The sequence below is a fragment of the Panicum virgatum genome, chromosome 7K, assembly GCF_016808335.1.
Source record: "Panicum virgatum strain AP13 chromosome 7K, P.virgatum_v5, whole genome shotgun sequence".
Classification (NCBI taxonomy): Eukaryota; Viridiplantae; Streptophyta; class Magnoliopsida; order Poales; family Poaceae; genus Panicum; species Panicum virgatum.
In genome coordinates this window covers 51,181,365-51,199,522 of record NC_053142.1, presented here as the reverse complement: position 1 = coordinate 51,199,522, position 18,158 = coordinate 51,181,365, and the positions used below count along the sequence as shown (strand labels likewise).

The 18,158-nt window shown below is 52.3% G+C and overlaps 2 protein-coding genes and 2 long non-coding RNA genes across 4 annotated transcripts; 2 read left to right on the top strand and 2 right to left on the bottom strand.

Moving 5' to 3' along the window:
- Nucleotides 1–1,098: 1,098 nt before the first annotated feature.
- On the top strand, nucleotides 1,099–4,597 carry LOC120642819 (oryzain beta chain-like). The gene is made up of 5 exons (XM_039919421.1): nucleotides 1,099–1,664; nucleotides 2,730–2,968; nucleotides 3,541–3,681; nucleotides 3,768–4,226; nucleotides 4,336–4,597. Exons 1-5 carry the CDS (start codon nucleotides 1,187–1,189, stop codon nucleotides 4,399–4,401), a joined length of 1,383 nt encoding a protein of 460 aa, XP_039775355.1. The 5' UTR covers nucleotides 1,099–1,186; the 3' UTR covers nucleotides 4,402–4,597.
- Nucleotides 4,598–4,729: 132 nt separating this feature from the next.
- LOC120642826 lies at nucleotides 4,730–6,018 on the bottom strand. The gene is made up of 3 exons (XR_005662747.1): nucleotides 5,723–6,018; nucleotides 5,046–5,348; nucleotides 4,730–4,932 (listed from the first exon to the last, which is right to left on the bottom strand). It is a non-coding gene; the product is annotated as an uncharacterized LOC120642826 (long non-coding RNA).
- Nucleotides 6,019–6,268: 250 nt separating this feature from the next.
- LOC120640383 (skin secretory protein xP2-like) lies at nucleotides 6,269–6,736 on the top strand. The gene has a single exon (XM_039916211.1). The coding sequence runs from the start codon at nucleotides 6,269–6,271 to the stop codon at nucleotides 6,734–6,736; it is 468 nt and encodes a 155-aa protein (XP_039772145.1).
- Nucleotides 6,737–11,418: 4,682 nt separating this feature from the next.
- LOC120642825 lies at nucleotides 11,419–16,796 on the bottom strand. The gene is made up of 6 exons (XR_005662746.1): nucleotides 16,497–16,796; nucleotides 15,719–15,797; nucleotides 15,001–15,064; nucleotides 13,220–14,738; nucleotides 13,065–13,142; nucleotides 11,419–12,923 (listed from the first exon to the last, which is right to left on the bottom strand). It is a non-coding gene; the product is annotated as an uncharacterized LOC120642825 (long non-coding RNA).
- Between the last annotated feature and the right edge of the window lie 1,362 nt (nucleotides 16,797–18,158).

Here is an 18,158-nt window from a genome sequence, read left to right as displayed (position 1 = left end):
GAGATGAGACGGCCCTGGATGATGAATAGAATAGAACCAGAGATGGTGATAAGTACCCTCGGTTGACAGAATCTCGTAGATGTCCATCTCCTACTTAACAGCCCATGTTAACGGTGGTTGACGGTGAGAGTTCCCATCCGATTCCACCTCGCGCACGCTATTTTAGTCTCACCCATCCTAGCTGCAATACTACTCACAAACGTGAATCTCGCTTGAAATGTTGAATAAACCTGTATGTAATAACAAAAACTAACACCACAATTCTCTAGGCCCCACATGTAATTTGTTTAATGTAACTGCCCATGTTACGATGACAGGGCATCATCGCTCTAGACTTTGTAGAGGTCTTATCCGATCAATAATCCCGTGCAGAGTTCTTTAAGCCCGGAGAAGGCATCCACGCTGCTTCCGTCCTTTGATCAGGACTCTGATAACAAAAACAATATACAACTTTATAAAGTATATATCGAGATGAGATACAGTCCTCGAGAAATATCTACCCTAAAAAAATAGTATTAGAGCATCTCCCGCAGTTGGCAAATCGAGTTGCCATCTTTGATTTTTGGCAAAAACGTTAAAAATACTCCTCTAACAGTTTGGCAAAAGACTTGGCAATTTTTGACAATTTGGGAAAAACCAGCCTCCAGCGCGTAAATATACGTGCGGCGCGCGGTTGGCATCGTGGTTTCTAGTCAGGTGGGAGGGTGAAAAAAGAAATAAATAACAGAAAAGGGTTCCTGATTTAAGTTTTCAAGATGTGGAAGGACATAAATATAATTTTGTTTCTCTCTCAGGGTTTTTGACGTAACTTAGATCTGGATTTGGCAAGTGAATTATGCCAAACTGTTGGAGATAAGTTTTTTTTTACTTGACATATCTTTTTAAAAGTTAGTAAAATACAAGATATGTCAAGTAAAATATGACAAACTTTTGGAGATGCTCTTACCATTAGGATTTCTATGGGTGATGCACTACTGGCGATTAGTTTAATGTAAAGCAATCCAAAGCGGCGACTTTAAATCCATAGGCCGAACCGACCCAAACTCTCCAATCCGTGCCTATAAATCCGGCCCGAGTCCACCCCCCAACTCCGCACCCAAAAACCAAACCCAAAGGAGAGGAAACAAGAAAGCGAAGGGGGACAAGAGGTCTAGAAAGAGACGCTCGTCTCGTCACGTCCGCCGCCATGGCTCTGGGCCGGGGCCTCGCCGCCGCCGCCTTCCTCCTGCTCCTCGCCGTCGCCGCCTCCGCGGCGCCCGACATGTCCATCATCTCCTACAACGAGGAGCACGGCGCGCGGGGGCTGGAGCGGACGGAGGCCGAGGCGCGGGCGATGTACGACCTCTGGCTCGCCGAGCACGGCCGGGCCTACAACGCGCTCGGCGAGCACGACCGCCGCTTCCGCGTCTTCTGGGACAACCTCCGCTTCGTCGACGCGCACAACGCCCGAGCCGCCGACCACGGGTACACCCTCGGCATGAACAAGTTCGCCGATCTGACCAACGACGAGTTCCGCGCCGCCTACCTCGGCGCCAGGCTCCCCGCCCGGGGCGACCGCGTGGTCGGGGAGAGGTACCGCCACGACGGCGTCGAGGCGCTGCCGGACTCCGTCGACTGGAGGAACAAGGGTGCCGTTGCTCCCATCAAGAACCAGGGGCAATGCGGTGAGAAATTCTCATCATCCTTGTTCGGCTTATGTCGTTTGATCCATCTCACAGTTATCAACTAGATGCGATTCCTTAGTTTTTGGACGGTAACTTCGGATCTGCGCACGCTAATTGCATCTTGGTCCCCTAGGATCTATTTAATCTGGCAAGTGCTGAACTTAGTTTTGGGCTTTAATCGTTGCAAAGCTGCTCACATATCTGACCGATGCTTTAGTTATTTTTCTAAGCACACTACTTTTGTTGTTGAAAAAGATGGATTTTTAGGTAGTCCGAAAAACTCAAGTAAAGTTGAATCTTTTCTCTTACAATTTATTATGAGGTTTAATCAACAATATTGGTTGCTTGGATTATGATGGTTGAGATTTTAGTAGCTGATTCACCTATGTGCTTAAGAATTTTTCAACGGGGTAAGATGAACTGTACAGAAGGTGCCTTTTTTCCCCTTCATTCTTTGCTTCTGGACGAAGCAAGGGCCATGAGTCGTGCTGTATAGAATTTGGACGGAACTGTCACCACCGTTTCTTGGACTTGCCCTCCGGGTTGTGCTTTCCCTATTTTGAGGGTTACAGTTCAGCTATCTTCCAAATTGTTGTTCTGGTTTAAGCTCTTTTAGGTTTATTTTTCTTGTGGTCTTTCAATGGAAGGTCTGCTGGGGACATGTTGACCATCATGTCTTGAATACCAAAGTTAGCTAAATTCCTTTTCGAGGGATACATTAATTAGATGCTGCATCACACCTAGCCTTTTCTGTTTGACCATAGTGGGAAAGTTTGTTTTTGCTTTTCTCCGATTCTGGCCTGTTGAAACCTTGTATGATATTTTTTCCTCCTGCAAGAAGAAAAATAACTATAATTGCTTGTAAAATTTCCCCACAAGGAGGAAAAAAGGGCAAAAAGGCAAATGCCATATTTGACTGCAAATCACAGTTTATCTATATTATCCTTGAAGAGTATAATTAGGGTTGCAACTCTCATACAAGTCAGTACCATTGTAACTCATGCAGTCATGGGGAAGCGATTACCCTTCGTTTGTAATTTGTTGTTATTGAATGATGGCATGCAGGAAGTTGCTGGGCTTTCTCTGCAGTAAGCACAGTTGAAAGCATTAACAAACTTGTTACTGGTGAGATGATCACATTGTCAGAGCAAGAACTTGTGGAGTGCTCGACCAATGGAGGGAACAGTGGTTGCAATGGTGGCCTTATGGATTCCGCCTTTGAGTTCATCATAAAGAACGGAGGCATTGACACTGAAGCTGACTACCCGTACAAAGCTGTGGATGGCCAATGCGACATGAACAGGGTACATCTTCTAATCCCCTTCATATGCTTCCCCTCTTTCTGGTGATACCATAGTCACAAAGTTCCTGGGTCGACCGGGTCGAGGAACGGGGTCGAGGGTCGAGGGTCGTCACTTTATAAAATTATGGTACGAAGGGGGTATACATCTATGGAACGATAAATTATTATGTGGGACGCAACCCCGATTCATCGGGGTCGATATCTTCGGGTCGATAAAGACAAAAACTATATATATGCTACTAATGAAGAAACTAATCTGCACAAGCATATAAGAAACATATAAAAGAGTACATTTAGACCATGCTACACGTACTCAGCTCATTGTCTAACAAAAACCACACCAATCCACTGTCCTTAACCTCCTTATCCCAATTAAATCTGCTAGCAATGGGGCTGTGACCCCTTTCAATCCGGGACACGATCCAACCTTGAATGGGACACTGACCCTCTTCGACCCCGACCCTCGAATCGGAACGACGTTCCCGGGTCGAGGGACGAGGCATCGACCCCGAATTCTGTGACTATGGGTGATACTGGTTACTCATGTTCAGATTGGTACATTGGTCATTGCAGAAAAATGCAAAGGTTGTGAGCATTGATGGCTATGAAGATGTGCCGAAAAATGATGAGAAATCACTGCAGAAGGCGGTTGCTCACCAGCCAGTTAGCGTTGCTATTGAGGCTGGTGGCCGCGAGTTCCAGCTCTACAAATCGGTAAACACGCTTGCTGCATCAAGCAGCCTATGTTAATCCAATAAATATGCTGCCTATCTTAACTTTACCTTTGATCATTCTTACAGGGTGTCTTTAGCGGAAAGTGCACCACAAACCTTGACCATGGTGTGGTCACGGTCGGTTATGGCACCGAGAACGGCATGGACTTCTGGATCGTCCGCAACTCATGGGGTCCTAAGTGGGGTGAGGATGGGTACATCCGCATGGAGCGCAACATTGATGCCACCTCTGGGAAGTGTGGAATTGCTATGATGGCATCTTACCCCACGAAGAAGGGACCCAACCCTCCCAAGCCATCTCCAACCCCTCCTACACCGCCTCCCCCTGTCGCCCCTGGAAATGTGTGTGATGAGAACTACTCCTGCTCAGCAGGCAGCACCTGCTGCTGCGCTTTTGGCTTCAGGAGTGTATGCTTGGTCTGGGGTTGCTGCCCAATTCAAGGTGCCACCTGCTGCAAGGATCATGCCAGCTGCTGCCCGCCGAACTACCCTGTGTGCAACATCAGGGCTCGTACTTGCTCAGCGGTAATTACTCTTCCCTCTCTTTATTGTCTTCACAATCTATGGCCTCAATTACCACACAGCAGGTGTGCAGTAACTGATGCTGATCTATCTCTCTGTTTGAATTGAGCAGAGCAAGAACAGCCCACTTAGCGTGCCGGCCTTGAAGCGCACCCTGGCAACGCTGAACACTGCCTGAACTCGGCAAGACGTTCAGGATTGATCCGGAGCCCGCAGCTTGAAGACGTGGCTTTCATAGATCATCATTGTATCTTCATGAATTCGCTATTCGCTGTAAATAACTGCTAGCTATCATTTGTACTCTGATTCCTTAAGGATATTATGCGCCACTAATGGAGTGTTTTACAATCCAAATTCAAGGTTCACTAGTTGAATGCCCGGTGAAATTTTTTTCATGGCAATCCAGTCTCCAGCACCTGCAGCCGGACAGTTAGCTAGGCACCGCAGGCAGCATCCTCAACCAATAGGAGTTCTAGCACCTTTTCATCAACCAAATGGGGACGACATTCATCAAGCAATTTCCCTATTATGCCAATCTTGACTATTGAATACAAATATGTATGTCCAAACATAACTATTGCTCAGTTTTAAGGAACAGATCCATCTTGCTCGCAAAGAATGTGTGCGCCAAAATCCAGAGAAATGGTTGGCCGAGTCACGAAATGATTTTTAATGTGTACCAAAATCCAGCTCTAAAAATCTTTAAATCCTGCAATAGTACAGAAGAATTTTTCTCATTGGGAATACATAATGTACCATAAGCAAACCGAGAAAGGTGTTTGAAATGAAAATATAAAACTGTTTAATCAGCATTTTAATTACCTTGGCATTCACTTGACGAACAATGAACTACCTTTTGAAATAGGTTTCAAATCAGATCAGTGGGAGCTTTCATTGAACTTCAGCCTTTTATTGCCAAACTTTTGATGAAGAACTGTATCTTGTATGCCATGCCAACAAATACAATGAAAGGTATAACTGGAAATACATTGGAATTGATAATTCTCTTGCGATGTGCAAAATTAGAACAGAGCTCATAAACAACTATGATTGATCCTGCTCCAATGTCCCTTTTGATCCATCTCCACGAGGGTCCAGGGCACAAGAAGCGGAATAGTTAAAATCCTGCAGGAAACAACTAAAAGATCATGATCAATATGGCCTCCATCATGCCTGTGTGTTGCTATGGGATCCGAATTTATTTAGTGCAATAATAGGAGCATGAAAAAACATATTTTGAAATCACAAGATGAAATGAGCATTTGCAAAAATGGCTTCGCAAATGAAAGAATGCTAATGAAAAAATAATTTTCTGTATTACTATTTTGAAGCAGATTGGAAATTATTTGCATTCTTTCTGATAGAACCAGGAGAACAAACAAAATCTAATTGTATCAATTTAGCTACCTGACAGAACTACTTATGTAAAAAGTTGAGACGAATCCCTACAACAAAATAAAAGTGATGTAGTAGACTACATCTTGCATGTAGATACTTACCCGCAATTAGACTCCTGGGAGGAAGCGGATGGGCATGTAGACTCGCTGCACCACTCCTGGGAGGAAGCGGTGGCGCAAGTAGACGGCGGCAGGGTTCCTAGCTCGTGCGGAAGGTGTGTCCGTCCTCCAATAGGCTGCCTCCTCGTGTGGGCAGACCGGAACACGGAACATATTTAACGCAATAAGATGAGTATAAAAAAAACCTGGCACACTTGTCATGACAGGTTTTTCTGGTATATAATTACTCATGCACATCCAGTTTGGTTTGGTTCATTTAGAATATGAGCAATTAGCAAATATATTGTTGGAGTATATTAAGCCTGTGTGTATAGAGGCCCATGTATAGTCATTATATATACCCACCCTTCTAGGGTTGGATGAATACAAGCCATTATTATTTCCTACATGGTATCAGGCTAGTCTCTCTCTCCTCTACTCTGCCGCCGCCGCCGCCATGGCCGGCCGGCCGCCAGCGCTGCCCCTCCCTCCCCTCTCCTCTGCTCCCGGCGGCGCCCCCTCTGCGCTGGCCGCCTGGCCGCCGGCGCCATGGCCCGCCGCGCCTTGGGCGCCCGCCGCTGCAGCCGCCGCCCTTGTCGCCATCGCCCCCTCGACGCTGGGCAGCCGCAGGCCGCCGCCGCGACGGATCCGCCCGTGGGCGGTGCGGATCCGCACGCGGGGGGCGCGGACACGGCGTGTGCCGCCGCCGCCGCGCAGGGGGCCGCCGCCACCTTCCTCCTCTCCCTGCGCGCGGCTCCCCTTCCAGCGGCCTCCGCAACCGACGACAGCGCCGCCGCCCCTACGCGCGGCTCCCTGGTGGATCCAGTCCAACTCCGGCCGCCACCCCTCCGAGTGTCTCCGTCCCAGCCGGCATCGAACCCCGCCGTCACTGCGCCGCCGCCGCTGCCTAGGGGCTCTGCCCCCTGGGCGCTGTCGCCACCCAGGGGCAGGGCCCCTTCTCCTGGGCCGCCGCCGCCCAGGGGCGCCGCCCAGGCCCCTGCGCTGCTGCTCCCCTGAACGGCGCCCCCTCCCCTGCCCTGCGCCCTCCATTGCGCCGCCCCTCCCGACGCGTGGGCCACGGGCACGCCGCCGCCTGGGCAGCCTGCGCCACCGCAGCCCGTGCTCGGGCGCGGCGCGGCCTCCCCTGCTACCGGCGCGGCGTGTGTGTGGCCCCCGGACGCCGCTCCTCTGCTTGCCACCGCTCTGCCTGTGCAGCCCGCGGGCGCCGCGGGTGCTGCACACGCCGCGGGCACCGCCGCCGACGCTGCCGTCTCGGCCTGGCGCGCGCCTGCCCCGGCGGCTGCCCCTGCCCTGCCCTGGCGCGCCTCTAGCGCCGCCGGGCCGGCCCCTGGCACAGCACCCTGCCATGCACCTGCCCCGCGGGCGTCCGCCCCTGCTCTGGACGCGGACGGCGCCGCTGCAGCCGCCACCCAGGGTGCCTGGCGTGCGCCTGCCCCGGCGGCCGCCGGTTCTCTGCCATGGCGCGCCTCTGGCGCTACCGGGCTGACCTCTGGCGCTCCTCCAGCCGTCCTGGGCGGAGCCACGGGGGCGTGGCGCGGCGCCGACCTGGCAACCACTGCGGCTGCTGTGCTGGGAGCTGGTCCTGCCCCTGCCGCTGGATCCACGGCCCGCGCCGCCGCTGCTGCCGCCTCCCTCGCCGCCGCGCATGCCGCGCGGGCCGTCGCGCCCAACACGCAGGCCACCATCGCGCCCGCCGCGCAGGCTCAGGCCGTCGCGCCCGCAGACCTGGCCACCGCCGCCACCTTTGTGGCCGCCGTCGCGCCCGCCGCGCCCGCCGCGCAGGCCGTTGCGCCCAGGGACTCCGCGCGGGCCACTGCCTCCCTCGCCGCCGCGTGGCCTGCGTTCGGGATGCCCCCCGCGGCCAAGCCGTTCGCCGTCAACGCCTTCAGCAGGCAGCCGATCGCCGCCGGTGCTGCTACTGCCGGAGCTGCTCCCCTGTTCGCGCAGTCCTTCAGCGCCATGGGGCGGACGCCGCCGGTCAGCACCGAGTGGATCGCCGACTCGGGTGCCTCCTTCCACACCACACCACATGCCGGTATCCTCTCTTCTGTCCGACCCCCACACCCCTCTTGTCCTTCTTCCATCATGGTTGGTGACGGATCTTGCCTTTCTGTCACCGCCGTGGGTTCTGCTCCTGGCTCTTTTCGTCTTCCCAATGTCCTTGTTGCTCCTCAGATGGTTCATAACCTTCTTTCCATTCGTCAGTTTACAGCTGACAATTCTTGTTCCATCGAGTTTGATTCTTCTGGCCTCACTGTAAAGGATTCGGCCTCCCGGCGTCCACTACTCCGGTGTGACAGCATGGGGCCCCTTTACACCCTTCGCCTTCTTTCTTCCGCTGCACCACTCTCGTCTTCTTCTTCGCCCTGACCGTCTTGGTCTGCCGCTTTTGCCGCGACGCCGTCTTCCACCACTTGGCACCGTCGTCTTGGTCACCCTGGCCGCGACGTTCTGGCTCAGCTCGGTCGTAGTACCGATGTTCCTGGTACTAGGGCTCCTGCTAAGCCCCTCTGCCATGCGTGCCAGCTCGGTCGTCATGTTCGACTTCCTTTTTCCTCTTCTTCCTCGCATGCGACGCATGCATTCGACCTTGTTCACTGTGACCTGTGGACCTCCCCTGTACTCAGCCTCTCTGGCTACAAGTACTATCTGGTGGTGGTCGATGACTTCTCGCACTACTCTTGGACGTTTCCTTTGCGTGCCAAGTCTAAGACCTTCCCCACCCTCCTCCACTTCTTTGCCTAGGTGTCCACTCAGTTCGGCCTCACCGTTAAGGCCGTCCAGTGCGACAACGGGCGGGAGTTCGATAACTCCAGCTCCCGGTCTTTCTTCCTGTCTCGGGGTGTTCAGCTGCGTATGTCTTGTCCGTATACCTCTCCTCAGAACGGCAAGGCTGAGCGGATGATTCGCACGATGAACGACGTCGTGCGCACCCTTCTGATCCAGGCTTCTCTCCCCCCGCGCTTCTGGGCTGAGAGCCTCCACACCGCCACCTACTTGCTCAACCGTCTTCCGTCCACTACTTCTCCTGCTCCCACTCCACACCACGCTCTTTTCGGTACCCCTCCTCGCTATGACCACCTTCGGATCTTCGGGTGTGTGTGTTACCCTAACACCTCCGCCACCGCTCCTCACAAGCTGGCGCCCCGCTCGACTCGTTGTGTGTTCCTCGGTTACTCCCCTGACCACAAGGGGTACCGATGCTTTGACCTCACCACTCGCCGCGTCCTGATCTCCCGACACGTCGTCTTCGACGAGTCGGATTTCCCCTACTCCACCTCCTCTACACCTTCTCCTGACCCCGAGCTGGAGTCTCTGTTCCCGACCGACACGGTGGTTCAGCCACTGTTACATGTCTGTCCTTTTCCTGCAGGTTTTCCCGGCACGCCAGCACCGTTTCCGGTGATCCCTGCTGCGCCGAGCGCGGCCTCGGTGCCCGTGGTTGCGCCACGCGCGGTCCCGGACCTCCGGTCGTGCCGCGCGCGGACCCGGTGTCACCCGCTGCGCCACGCGCGGCCCTGGTGCCTTCCCCTACACCTGCGCGGTACGCTCAGCCAGTGCAGGTGTACGGCGCCGCTCGGCGCCGACCCCGACACCGCAGCGGTACGCTGAGCCGGTGCAGGTGTACCAGCGTCGTTCGGCGTCAACACCGGCGCCGCCTCCTGCTCCGGAGGCTCCTGCGACGCCGACACCGGAGCCGTCGCCGCCGCCGCCACCTCCGGCTCCCTCTCGAGCCGAGCCGGAGGTGTACCACCCGCCAGTCATTCATCGGGATCCTCGGCATATCCATCCCATGGTGACTCGGCGGATGGCGTCCCAGGCCGCGACTCTCTCCGCCACCGAGGGAGAGCCGCGGGTCTCTCCGGTACCCACCTTTGTCCGCGACGCCTTGGCGGATCCCCACTGGCGTCGCGCGATGGAAGAGGAGTACGCGGCTCTTCTTGCCAACCAGACGTGGGACCTCGTGCCGCGTCCGTCTGGTTGCAATGTGGTGACTGGCAAGTGGATCTGGACGCACAAGCGTCGGGCTGACGGCACACTGGAGCGCTACAAGGCTCGCTGGGTTCTCCGGGGGTTCACTCAGCGGCCTGGTGTGGACTATGATGAGACCTTCAGCCCGGTCGCGAAGCCCGCTACGCGCACGGTCCTCTCGCTTGCGCTCTCGCGCACTTGGCCTGTGCACCAGCTGGACGTGAAGAATGTGTTTCTTCACGGCACCTTGTCAGAGACTGTCTACTGCTCTCAGCCAGCGGGATTTGTGGACTCGAGTCGTCCAGATATGGTCTGCCGGCTCAACAAGTCTCTCTATGGACTGAAGCAGGCTCCTCGGGCTTGGTACTCTCGGTTCGCCACGTTCTTGATGACACTGGGATTCACCGAGGCCAAGTCTGACACGTCTCTCTTCATCTACCGCCGTGGGGATGAGACTGACTATCTGCTGCTATATGTCGACGACATTGTGCTCACAGCTTCCAGTCAGCAGTTGCTTCAGAGTGTCATCTCCTCTCTGTAGCGGGAGTTCGCTATGAAGGATCTCGGTCAGCTCCACCACTTCTTGGGCGTCACTGTTGAGCCTCGCCCGTCTGGTCTTCTCCTTCACCAGCGGCAGTACGCCCTCGATATTCTGGAGCGGGCTGGGATGACTGATTGCAAGCCCTGCTCCACTCCAGTCGACACTCAGGCGAAGCTGTCTGCTGATCTGGGTGCTCCGGTGGATGATCCTACTGCCTACCGGAATCTGGCCGGCGCTTTGCAGTACCTCACCTTCACCAGGCCGGATCTCACCTACGCTGTTCAGTAGGTCTGTCTCCATATGCATGATCCCCGGGAGTCACACCTTACTGCGCTGAAGCGTCTCCTCCGGTACGTCCGTGGCACTGTGGACCTCGGCCTGGTACTTCACCGCTCCTGCTCTGCTGAGCTGGTGGTCTACACCGACGCTTACTGGGCTGGTTGCCCGGACACTCGTCGCTCCACTTCCGGCTACGCCGTCTTCCTGGGCGGCAACCTGGTCTCCTGGTCGTCCAAGCGGCAGCCGGTTGTCTCCCGCTCCAGTGCCGAGGCGGAGTACCGTGCTGTCGCTAACGGCGTGGCGAAGGCGTCCTGGCTACGACAGCTCTTGGCGGAGCTCCACAACCCGCTCGCCAAGAGCACGCTCGTCTACTGCGACAACGTCAGCGCCGTGTATCTCTCCACCAACCCCGTCCAGCATCAGCGGACGAAGCACGTGGAGATCGACCTACACTTCGTGCGCGACAGAGTCGCAATCGGCGATGCTCGGGTACTCCATGTCCCGACTACCTCCCAGTTTGCTGACATCTTCACCAAGGGGCTGCCGTCGTCGACCTTCTCGGAGTTTCGATCCAGTCTCAACGTAGCCGGTGGCTAGTTGTGGCTGCGGGGGGGGGGGGGGTATTAGCCCTTTGTACTCTACTTGTACTCTCTTCTTGTCCAGTCTTGAACACCGCTGCGCCGGTTGTTCAGACTGCGGGGGGGTGTTGGTCTTCTTGTTGTCCAGTCTTGAACACCGCTGCACCGGTAGTTCAGACTGCGGGGGGGTGTTGGAGTATATTGAGCCCGTGTGTATAGAGGCCCATCTAGAGGCCCATGTATAGGCATTATATATACCCACCCTTCTAGGGTTGGATGAATACAAGCCATTATTATTTCCTACATATATGTCTAGGTTCTAAAAGCTACACACCAAAGGTAATCTTCCCCCTGATAACCTAGGGGCACATGGACGTTCTGAGAAGGATCTCCCTATAGTAGAGGCCATGATGAGCATGCACCCGGTTGTCTTCCTTGACAATGTCCCCAATCTTTAGCCATGTTAACAATCGACAACACTCCAAGAGATCGAGGCATGCTTGGGTGGCAGTAGAACATGGGCCACCAGTAAGCTATTCCATTGTACAGAAATTATCTAGCACATTGCAAAAAGAAAAACTATAGAACTGACAAATTAAGTGAATAATACAACATTCAGTGACATTCACTGGCAAATTATTTAGAACTGACAAAAGAAAAACTATACAACATTCAGTGATTCCATCTAGCAATTTTATCTTGGCAAAAAACACTTTATATGAATACGACATGAAACCAAAGTATTAAATCTTTTCCTCCAAAAATTAATCTGCATATGCAATTACTAAAATATTCTATACCACAATATGTCCAAAAATTCTACTTGCTTGAAATCAAATAGCTTATTTTACAGTAGAAATTCCTTTAAGCAATTAGCATCAACGCACATATAGCATTAACTTCCTAGAAATAAAATGTACACAGATTATGATTTGCTGGTACTAAAGCACTCAGGCAGCATCTTGGAACACATATAGCATTGTTCCTGCCATACTGGTGTATGAAGGGGAAAATAAACTCAGTGGGCAACAAAATACATAAAAACAATGTTATTGCTTTGCAAGCCATTGCAACCCAGATTTATGCAACATGTTTCATGTGATCTAAAGTAAAGTATTACAAGTTGTCTCATGCAAAAAGATAGCTCATGAATTTCTGGAACTGTAATCTCATTCTAGCATTCTGGCATGTTCCTTGCATTTACCCAGTTCAAAAATAAATAACGGATGCAGGATAGGATGGGATCAAGAACCATCAGGATGCAGGATAGGATGGGATCAATTTTTAATTAAATAAATATAGCTCTTTTTCGTAATGCATATCCTAAACTTTTACTATGCATATGCTTAAAGTTGCCGCTTCAATCGAAAATGGCGAGCGTGCACTCAACCCAGATTTATGCAACATGTTTCATGTGATCTAAAGTAACGTATTACAAGTTGTCTCATGCAAAAAGATAGCTCATGAATTTCTGGAACTGTAATCTCATTCTAGCATTCTGGCATGTTCCTTGCATTTACCCAGTTCAAAAATAAATAAAGGATGCAGGATAGGATGGGATCAAGAACCATCAGGATGCAGGATAGGATGGGATCAATTTTTCATTAAATAAATATAGCTCTTTTTGGTAATGCATATCCTAAACTTTTACTATGCATATGCTTAAAGTTGCTGCTTCAATCGAATTCGGCGAGTGTGCACTCACCTGTAGATGAAGCTAGGCCGATGACAAGTGTGGTGGTGCCGAGCTGGTTGAACGTGGCCACTACCGTTTCCCCGAGCTCCCCTCGACCAGAACGATCTCCACCTTGGCCTGCATTGCAGAATTGGCTCGACCGTCAGGCATCGGCTCATCAGCAGCGTCACACCAGTGGATTGATTGAGTTCGGTGTGGAGCCCCCCGACCGACCGGCTAACCATTCCAAACCCAACTGGGCCGGCGGCGGCCACGTACCTCGCCGATGCGTTGCACAGGTCCTTGAAGGCGACAGCGAGCTTGAAGCCGCCGAGCCCAACATTCTGAAACGACCAACTGCGAATCGAATTAGAACAAATCAACTGGAACGTTTGTTTCAGGTGCAGAATCGGAACAGTAGAAGAACTACCAACCTGAATCCCTCCTTCGCCCCAAGAGGAAGACGAACAGCAAATTCCCCGACAGAAGTGGAGGAGCTGACCTCCCGGCGGCGGCGGGCTGTGGGCTTCGGGTAGGGGGAGGGAGGAGGTTGCCAGTGGCGGAGCTGGGATTCAAATTGAGGAGGGGCTCATTTTCCTTTCTTCTTCCTCCCTCCTTCCTTTTTCTTCTTCTTCCTCCTCCTTTCTTCTTCCTCTTCTTCACTCATGCTTGAAAAATGTTGGGGGGCCTCCATGGGTTCTATGGGAGTAGGGGGGCTGGAGCACCCCCAGCACCCCCTGTGGCTCCGCCACTGGAGGTTGCGGACCGGCGGCGCGGCGCGGCGCCCTCCCTCGAGTCCTCGCTTCCGGTGAGGGGAACGGCGGAGCGGCGGCGGCGACAGCTCGCGAGATGGGGAGGCGACGGCAGGAGTAGAGGCGCGGGAGTACCGGCGGCGCGGCGTCCTCCCTCGGGTCCTCCTCGTTTCCGGTGAGGGGGCGGCGGCAGCGGCGAGCGAGACGGGGAGGCGAGGGCAGTGCGAGGGGACGGACCGGCGGCGTCGGCGAGCGAGACGGAGAAACGTAGCGATTCCGTATCTAGTTTGTGTCTTATTATTCAACCATGGAGGGCGGCGCGAGCGGGAGCGAGATGGGGGGAACCGGAACCGCTCGTCTTTTTTTTTAGTCGAGGAACCGCTTGCTTTGTGCGCCTGTTGTTTTCAGCGGTGGGCAGAACCACGGGGGAGGCAGAACCACACGTTGCAAGGAATTGAAAAGGAACTCAGATATGAATCAAAGAACTCAGCATAAACAGCATGCGGATGGAGAAGAAAATAAACTGCGCAGCATCAACTATGCATACTCAGAAAAACTTAACTATTACAGGCTCACATATTGGATAGTCCAATATTGGATAGTGATGTCAATTCCAATGCTATGAGGACTAAATAATTATTACAGGCTTGACAGAACAAGAAAGATGCACTACAGAGCTAGAGAAGTCACTTGATGTGCTACATAGTACAGACAATTGCAAACCCACATCATTCTATTTGCAATATAACATTGCGACAAAACCAATGTTTCTTTCTATTTGCAATGTTATTGAGTGGGAGATTTCTACCCCAATGTTGGGTTTGCAGCCTTGTATTCTTAGTTGGGTTACTATATGAAATCTGCTAGCTATTCTAAGGTACCAGCTCGATCATCCATCAGAAACAAATTAAATGACTATCCAGAAATGTTTTTATGAATTCCAAAATAATTAGAAACATTGTTAAAATAATTCTGATTTCAGAATAACAGCTGCATATGTTGAAGTGATCATGACTAACCTAATAGAAGTTCATAATTGGTAGCTGTAAATATTAAATATTTGATCATGTAAATTGAATGAGATTAAAAGAGGAGAGAAGACGGCTCGAGACCTGCTACCTTTTAGGCACAATCTAGCATCAGATGTGCTCTTGGCACCATCTCCTTCCTCATCTGCTTGACCTTCATCTCCTCATCCAACCTGCAGCAGAACAGATCATAGCATGAGCTGGCCACAAGCCATTTGCTCTGGCAACAGTTACCCAAAAACAAATTAATTAGTAATAAATAATTCAGTCGAGAAGCAGGAATATGTATTTCACAGCTAGAAAAAAGCAGGAATATGCCCTTTGATTATAAAAAGAACTGGTATAACCTTGTCATCAAAATAAATAAAACAAGAAAAAATATTTGACAGATTTCAAATTATGATCAAGGAGGTGGAAAATAAAATGACAGTTTACCTTTGGTCTCCTTATATTGTTAGAGTTGAAGTTGCCCTCTCTTACAAAAGAACAGTAGCTGACCCTGCATACATGTAACCATTTGTAGTTACAAAACCAGTGCATAAAGTTCTTCTGAATTCCAGTAGGGTTACCCTTAATGAGGATATTAAATATAAGGATATACAAGTATGTCTGCGAGCATTAAACACACTTTTTGCTAAGAAAATTTTGATAGTACCAAAATCAAACATCATTTGTTTCATGGGAGAGGTTTACATGTATTATCAATTAATAATATTGGAGGAAGAACATTTGCACTTTATTAATTACTACATGCATCTAAACTACTGAAAGACCTCCTTGAAACTATCAAATTATAGTCACCCAAAACGAACAGTTTTGAGAGATTTCCCAAGAAACTAAACTCTAGCACCAATCCACAGAACTGAAGCATGCATCTCGCTATATTCCGGTTAAATTTGAGCATGCTTGCAACTCTTGCCTTACTAAGACAGATTCCAAATTTCAGTACGAGCATGAAGCATAGCAGCCACAGTATATTCCTTAGCCTGAACTTGGACACTAAGTACAAGCAAGCTTTGAGAGTTGGCGGCACGATCTCTCGATCAGTCGATCTGCATTCGACCAGACCACGACGATAGTGGCAACCGCGCACACCATGCATTACACCCCCCCCCCCTAGGAAGACCTACAGCGCAGCGTGAGCATAACTGACCTTCTCGATGGCGTGGAGGGCGGCGCCGTGGCCGCCGACACTATCTCCGATGATCATGAGGTCGTAGTCGAAGCCACATCTACAAGATAAATAAATATAAATATCAAAATCCAACATATCCTGAAACTAAATTAGATTCACCAAGCATCAAGCATTAAACTTTAACCCTATGGCATGCTAATGAGGACCTGATATTGGTACGCTGCAGTGATGTATAGTCAAGTATATTGGCTAAGCATTGACTTAGCATATTGTCCCACCCTACAGCCACAAAATCTGTATCACACTGTCTGGTCCAATTTTCTAACGAAACATGGGCAATGCATCTCGTTGTCTTTTTTTTTCTTATTTGCAACTGTTGAGATCTGATGAACTACAGTTTAAATTTTTATTATGGGCTTGATGGAGAAGTTCTGCCAAATAATCCGTGCTCTTTGAATTGGCATTGCGACATAGCTCACAAATATTCCCCATTTTCAAGTAGCTAAGAAAACTGCTCCCAAAATGAGTATAATACTTCATCACTCACCAGTATTTTGCAATCACCAAGGCTTAAAAGTACTCAAAATAAAGTGTGCCGCTCCCTGATGAACCCAAAACGAAGTGCAATCAAGCAAGTTGCTGCCGGTTGGAGTTTCCAGCCATTACCTGACTAATGCAGATGAGCTGCAGCTAAAAATCGGCTCAAACAAGACCCAACAGAGGTATATCTGCCGCACAGCTAATTCATCGAGCACATGGTGAGCAGGATCAGGGAGCGACTGCAAGAGTTATTCACCTGACGTCCGAGTCGGGGATTCACACGGTAGCGGGAGGCCAGCGACGGGGTGAGCCATGGTGCGCAGATCCAAGGGCGACGGCGAACGTGGCTGAGGGTCTCGGATCGGTGCAGGTCATCGGGGAGGCGTCGGCTCGTTGGAGTTTGAGGAGCCGCCGAAGAGCGGGGGGACAGAGCCGAGGAGCTCGGCAGTGGTGAGGGCTGGTGGGGAAGTCGGCGGGGAGGCGCAGGGACGCCGGAGTGGAGCGAGGTTGCGAGCCGTGGGGGGCAGGGGCCTGGCCGCAGGTCCTCAAATTTCCATTGAACATTTAAATTTTGATTAATTTTTTTTATAAATTAATATGATTGACCCCTTCTAATAATAATAAAAATAAATTCCTGTCTCCGCCCCTGCGTGGGGGCACTTGTCCTCCCGGCGGCATTCGGCCGGCGCGATAGCGTCGCCATTGGCGAGGCGGATGCGACAGCGGTGGCTACGGGCAGGCGGAGAGAGAAGGGGCGGAAGCATCAGCAAGCGGGCGGAGAGAGGGGCTAGTGGGGAGGCGTTGCAGGTGCAGGAGGGGGCGCGGGTCGGTGGAACCGTCGAGAGACGTGGGGCGGACGGGGAGGGAGGGAGGGCCGGAGGGGTAGGCGCGTTTTTTAATGGCGGGCGGACACACGTAGCCTTGGGCACCAAAAACCGAGAACCGAGGACCGAACTGAAAAAACCGAGAACCAAAGTCGAACCGAACCGAAACCGAGAACTTTGGTTCCATTTTGGTTCCCCATTCTCAGGAACCGAAATTTTCGGTTCGATTCGGTTCTTTTACTCGGTTAACCGAAGAACCGAGCCCATATGCAAATTAACCCCGAAGCCCAAATAACCCAACCTGCAGCCCATCTTTCTATCCCTAGCCCATCCCATTCGGCCTTTCCACGCAGCTCTCTCTCGGCTCCCCAGTCCCAGCGCCCCTCCCCACCCCGCCGCCCCTGCTCCTCTCCTCCCCGACCCCAACCCGGCGACCCCGAGGCGGCTTCCGCTTCTCCCCGCTGTCCTCGGCCCTCGGCGGCGGCCTGCCCCCACCCCACGCCGGACATCGCCGCCGCCCCGCCAGCCCCACCTTCCGCCGAACCCTGCCGCCGCCAGCCCCGCCCCCCGCCGGACCCCGCTGCCGCCCGCCCCGCCCACGCCAGCGCCTCCTCGTCGTGTGGATCCGGCCAGCGCGGCTCCTCCCTGGCGGCGCGACCCCGGCTTAGTGAGTTGCCCCGGCGGCGGAGCCTTCTCAGCGCTCGGATCTGGTCGGCTCGACCCCGGCTAGGCGGCTGCGCGAGCTCCCCCGGCGGCGGATCTGGCCGGCACGATGGCGGCGATCCCCGGCACCAGCAGGGACGTAGGAGTGGCCCGCGGGAGTGCGCATCGACGGCGGCGGCAGCGACGCATCGGCGGCGCGTGGCCGCGACGGCTCCGTGGAGGCCTCCACCGGCGGGTGCGCGCGGCTGTTTTTTTCTTTTTTTTTCCTTGTTTTTTCTATTGAACTTTGTAAAATTCGGTAACTCCGGGTATAAAACGGAACCGAACTGAAAAGAAACGAACCGAATTTTATCGGTTCCCATCTCTGAAAAGAACCGATCGTTTCCTGTTTCTTGAGAACTGAAATTTCATAGAAATAGAAGAACCCGGTT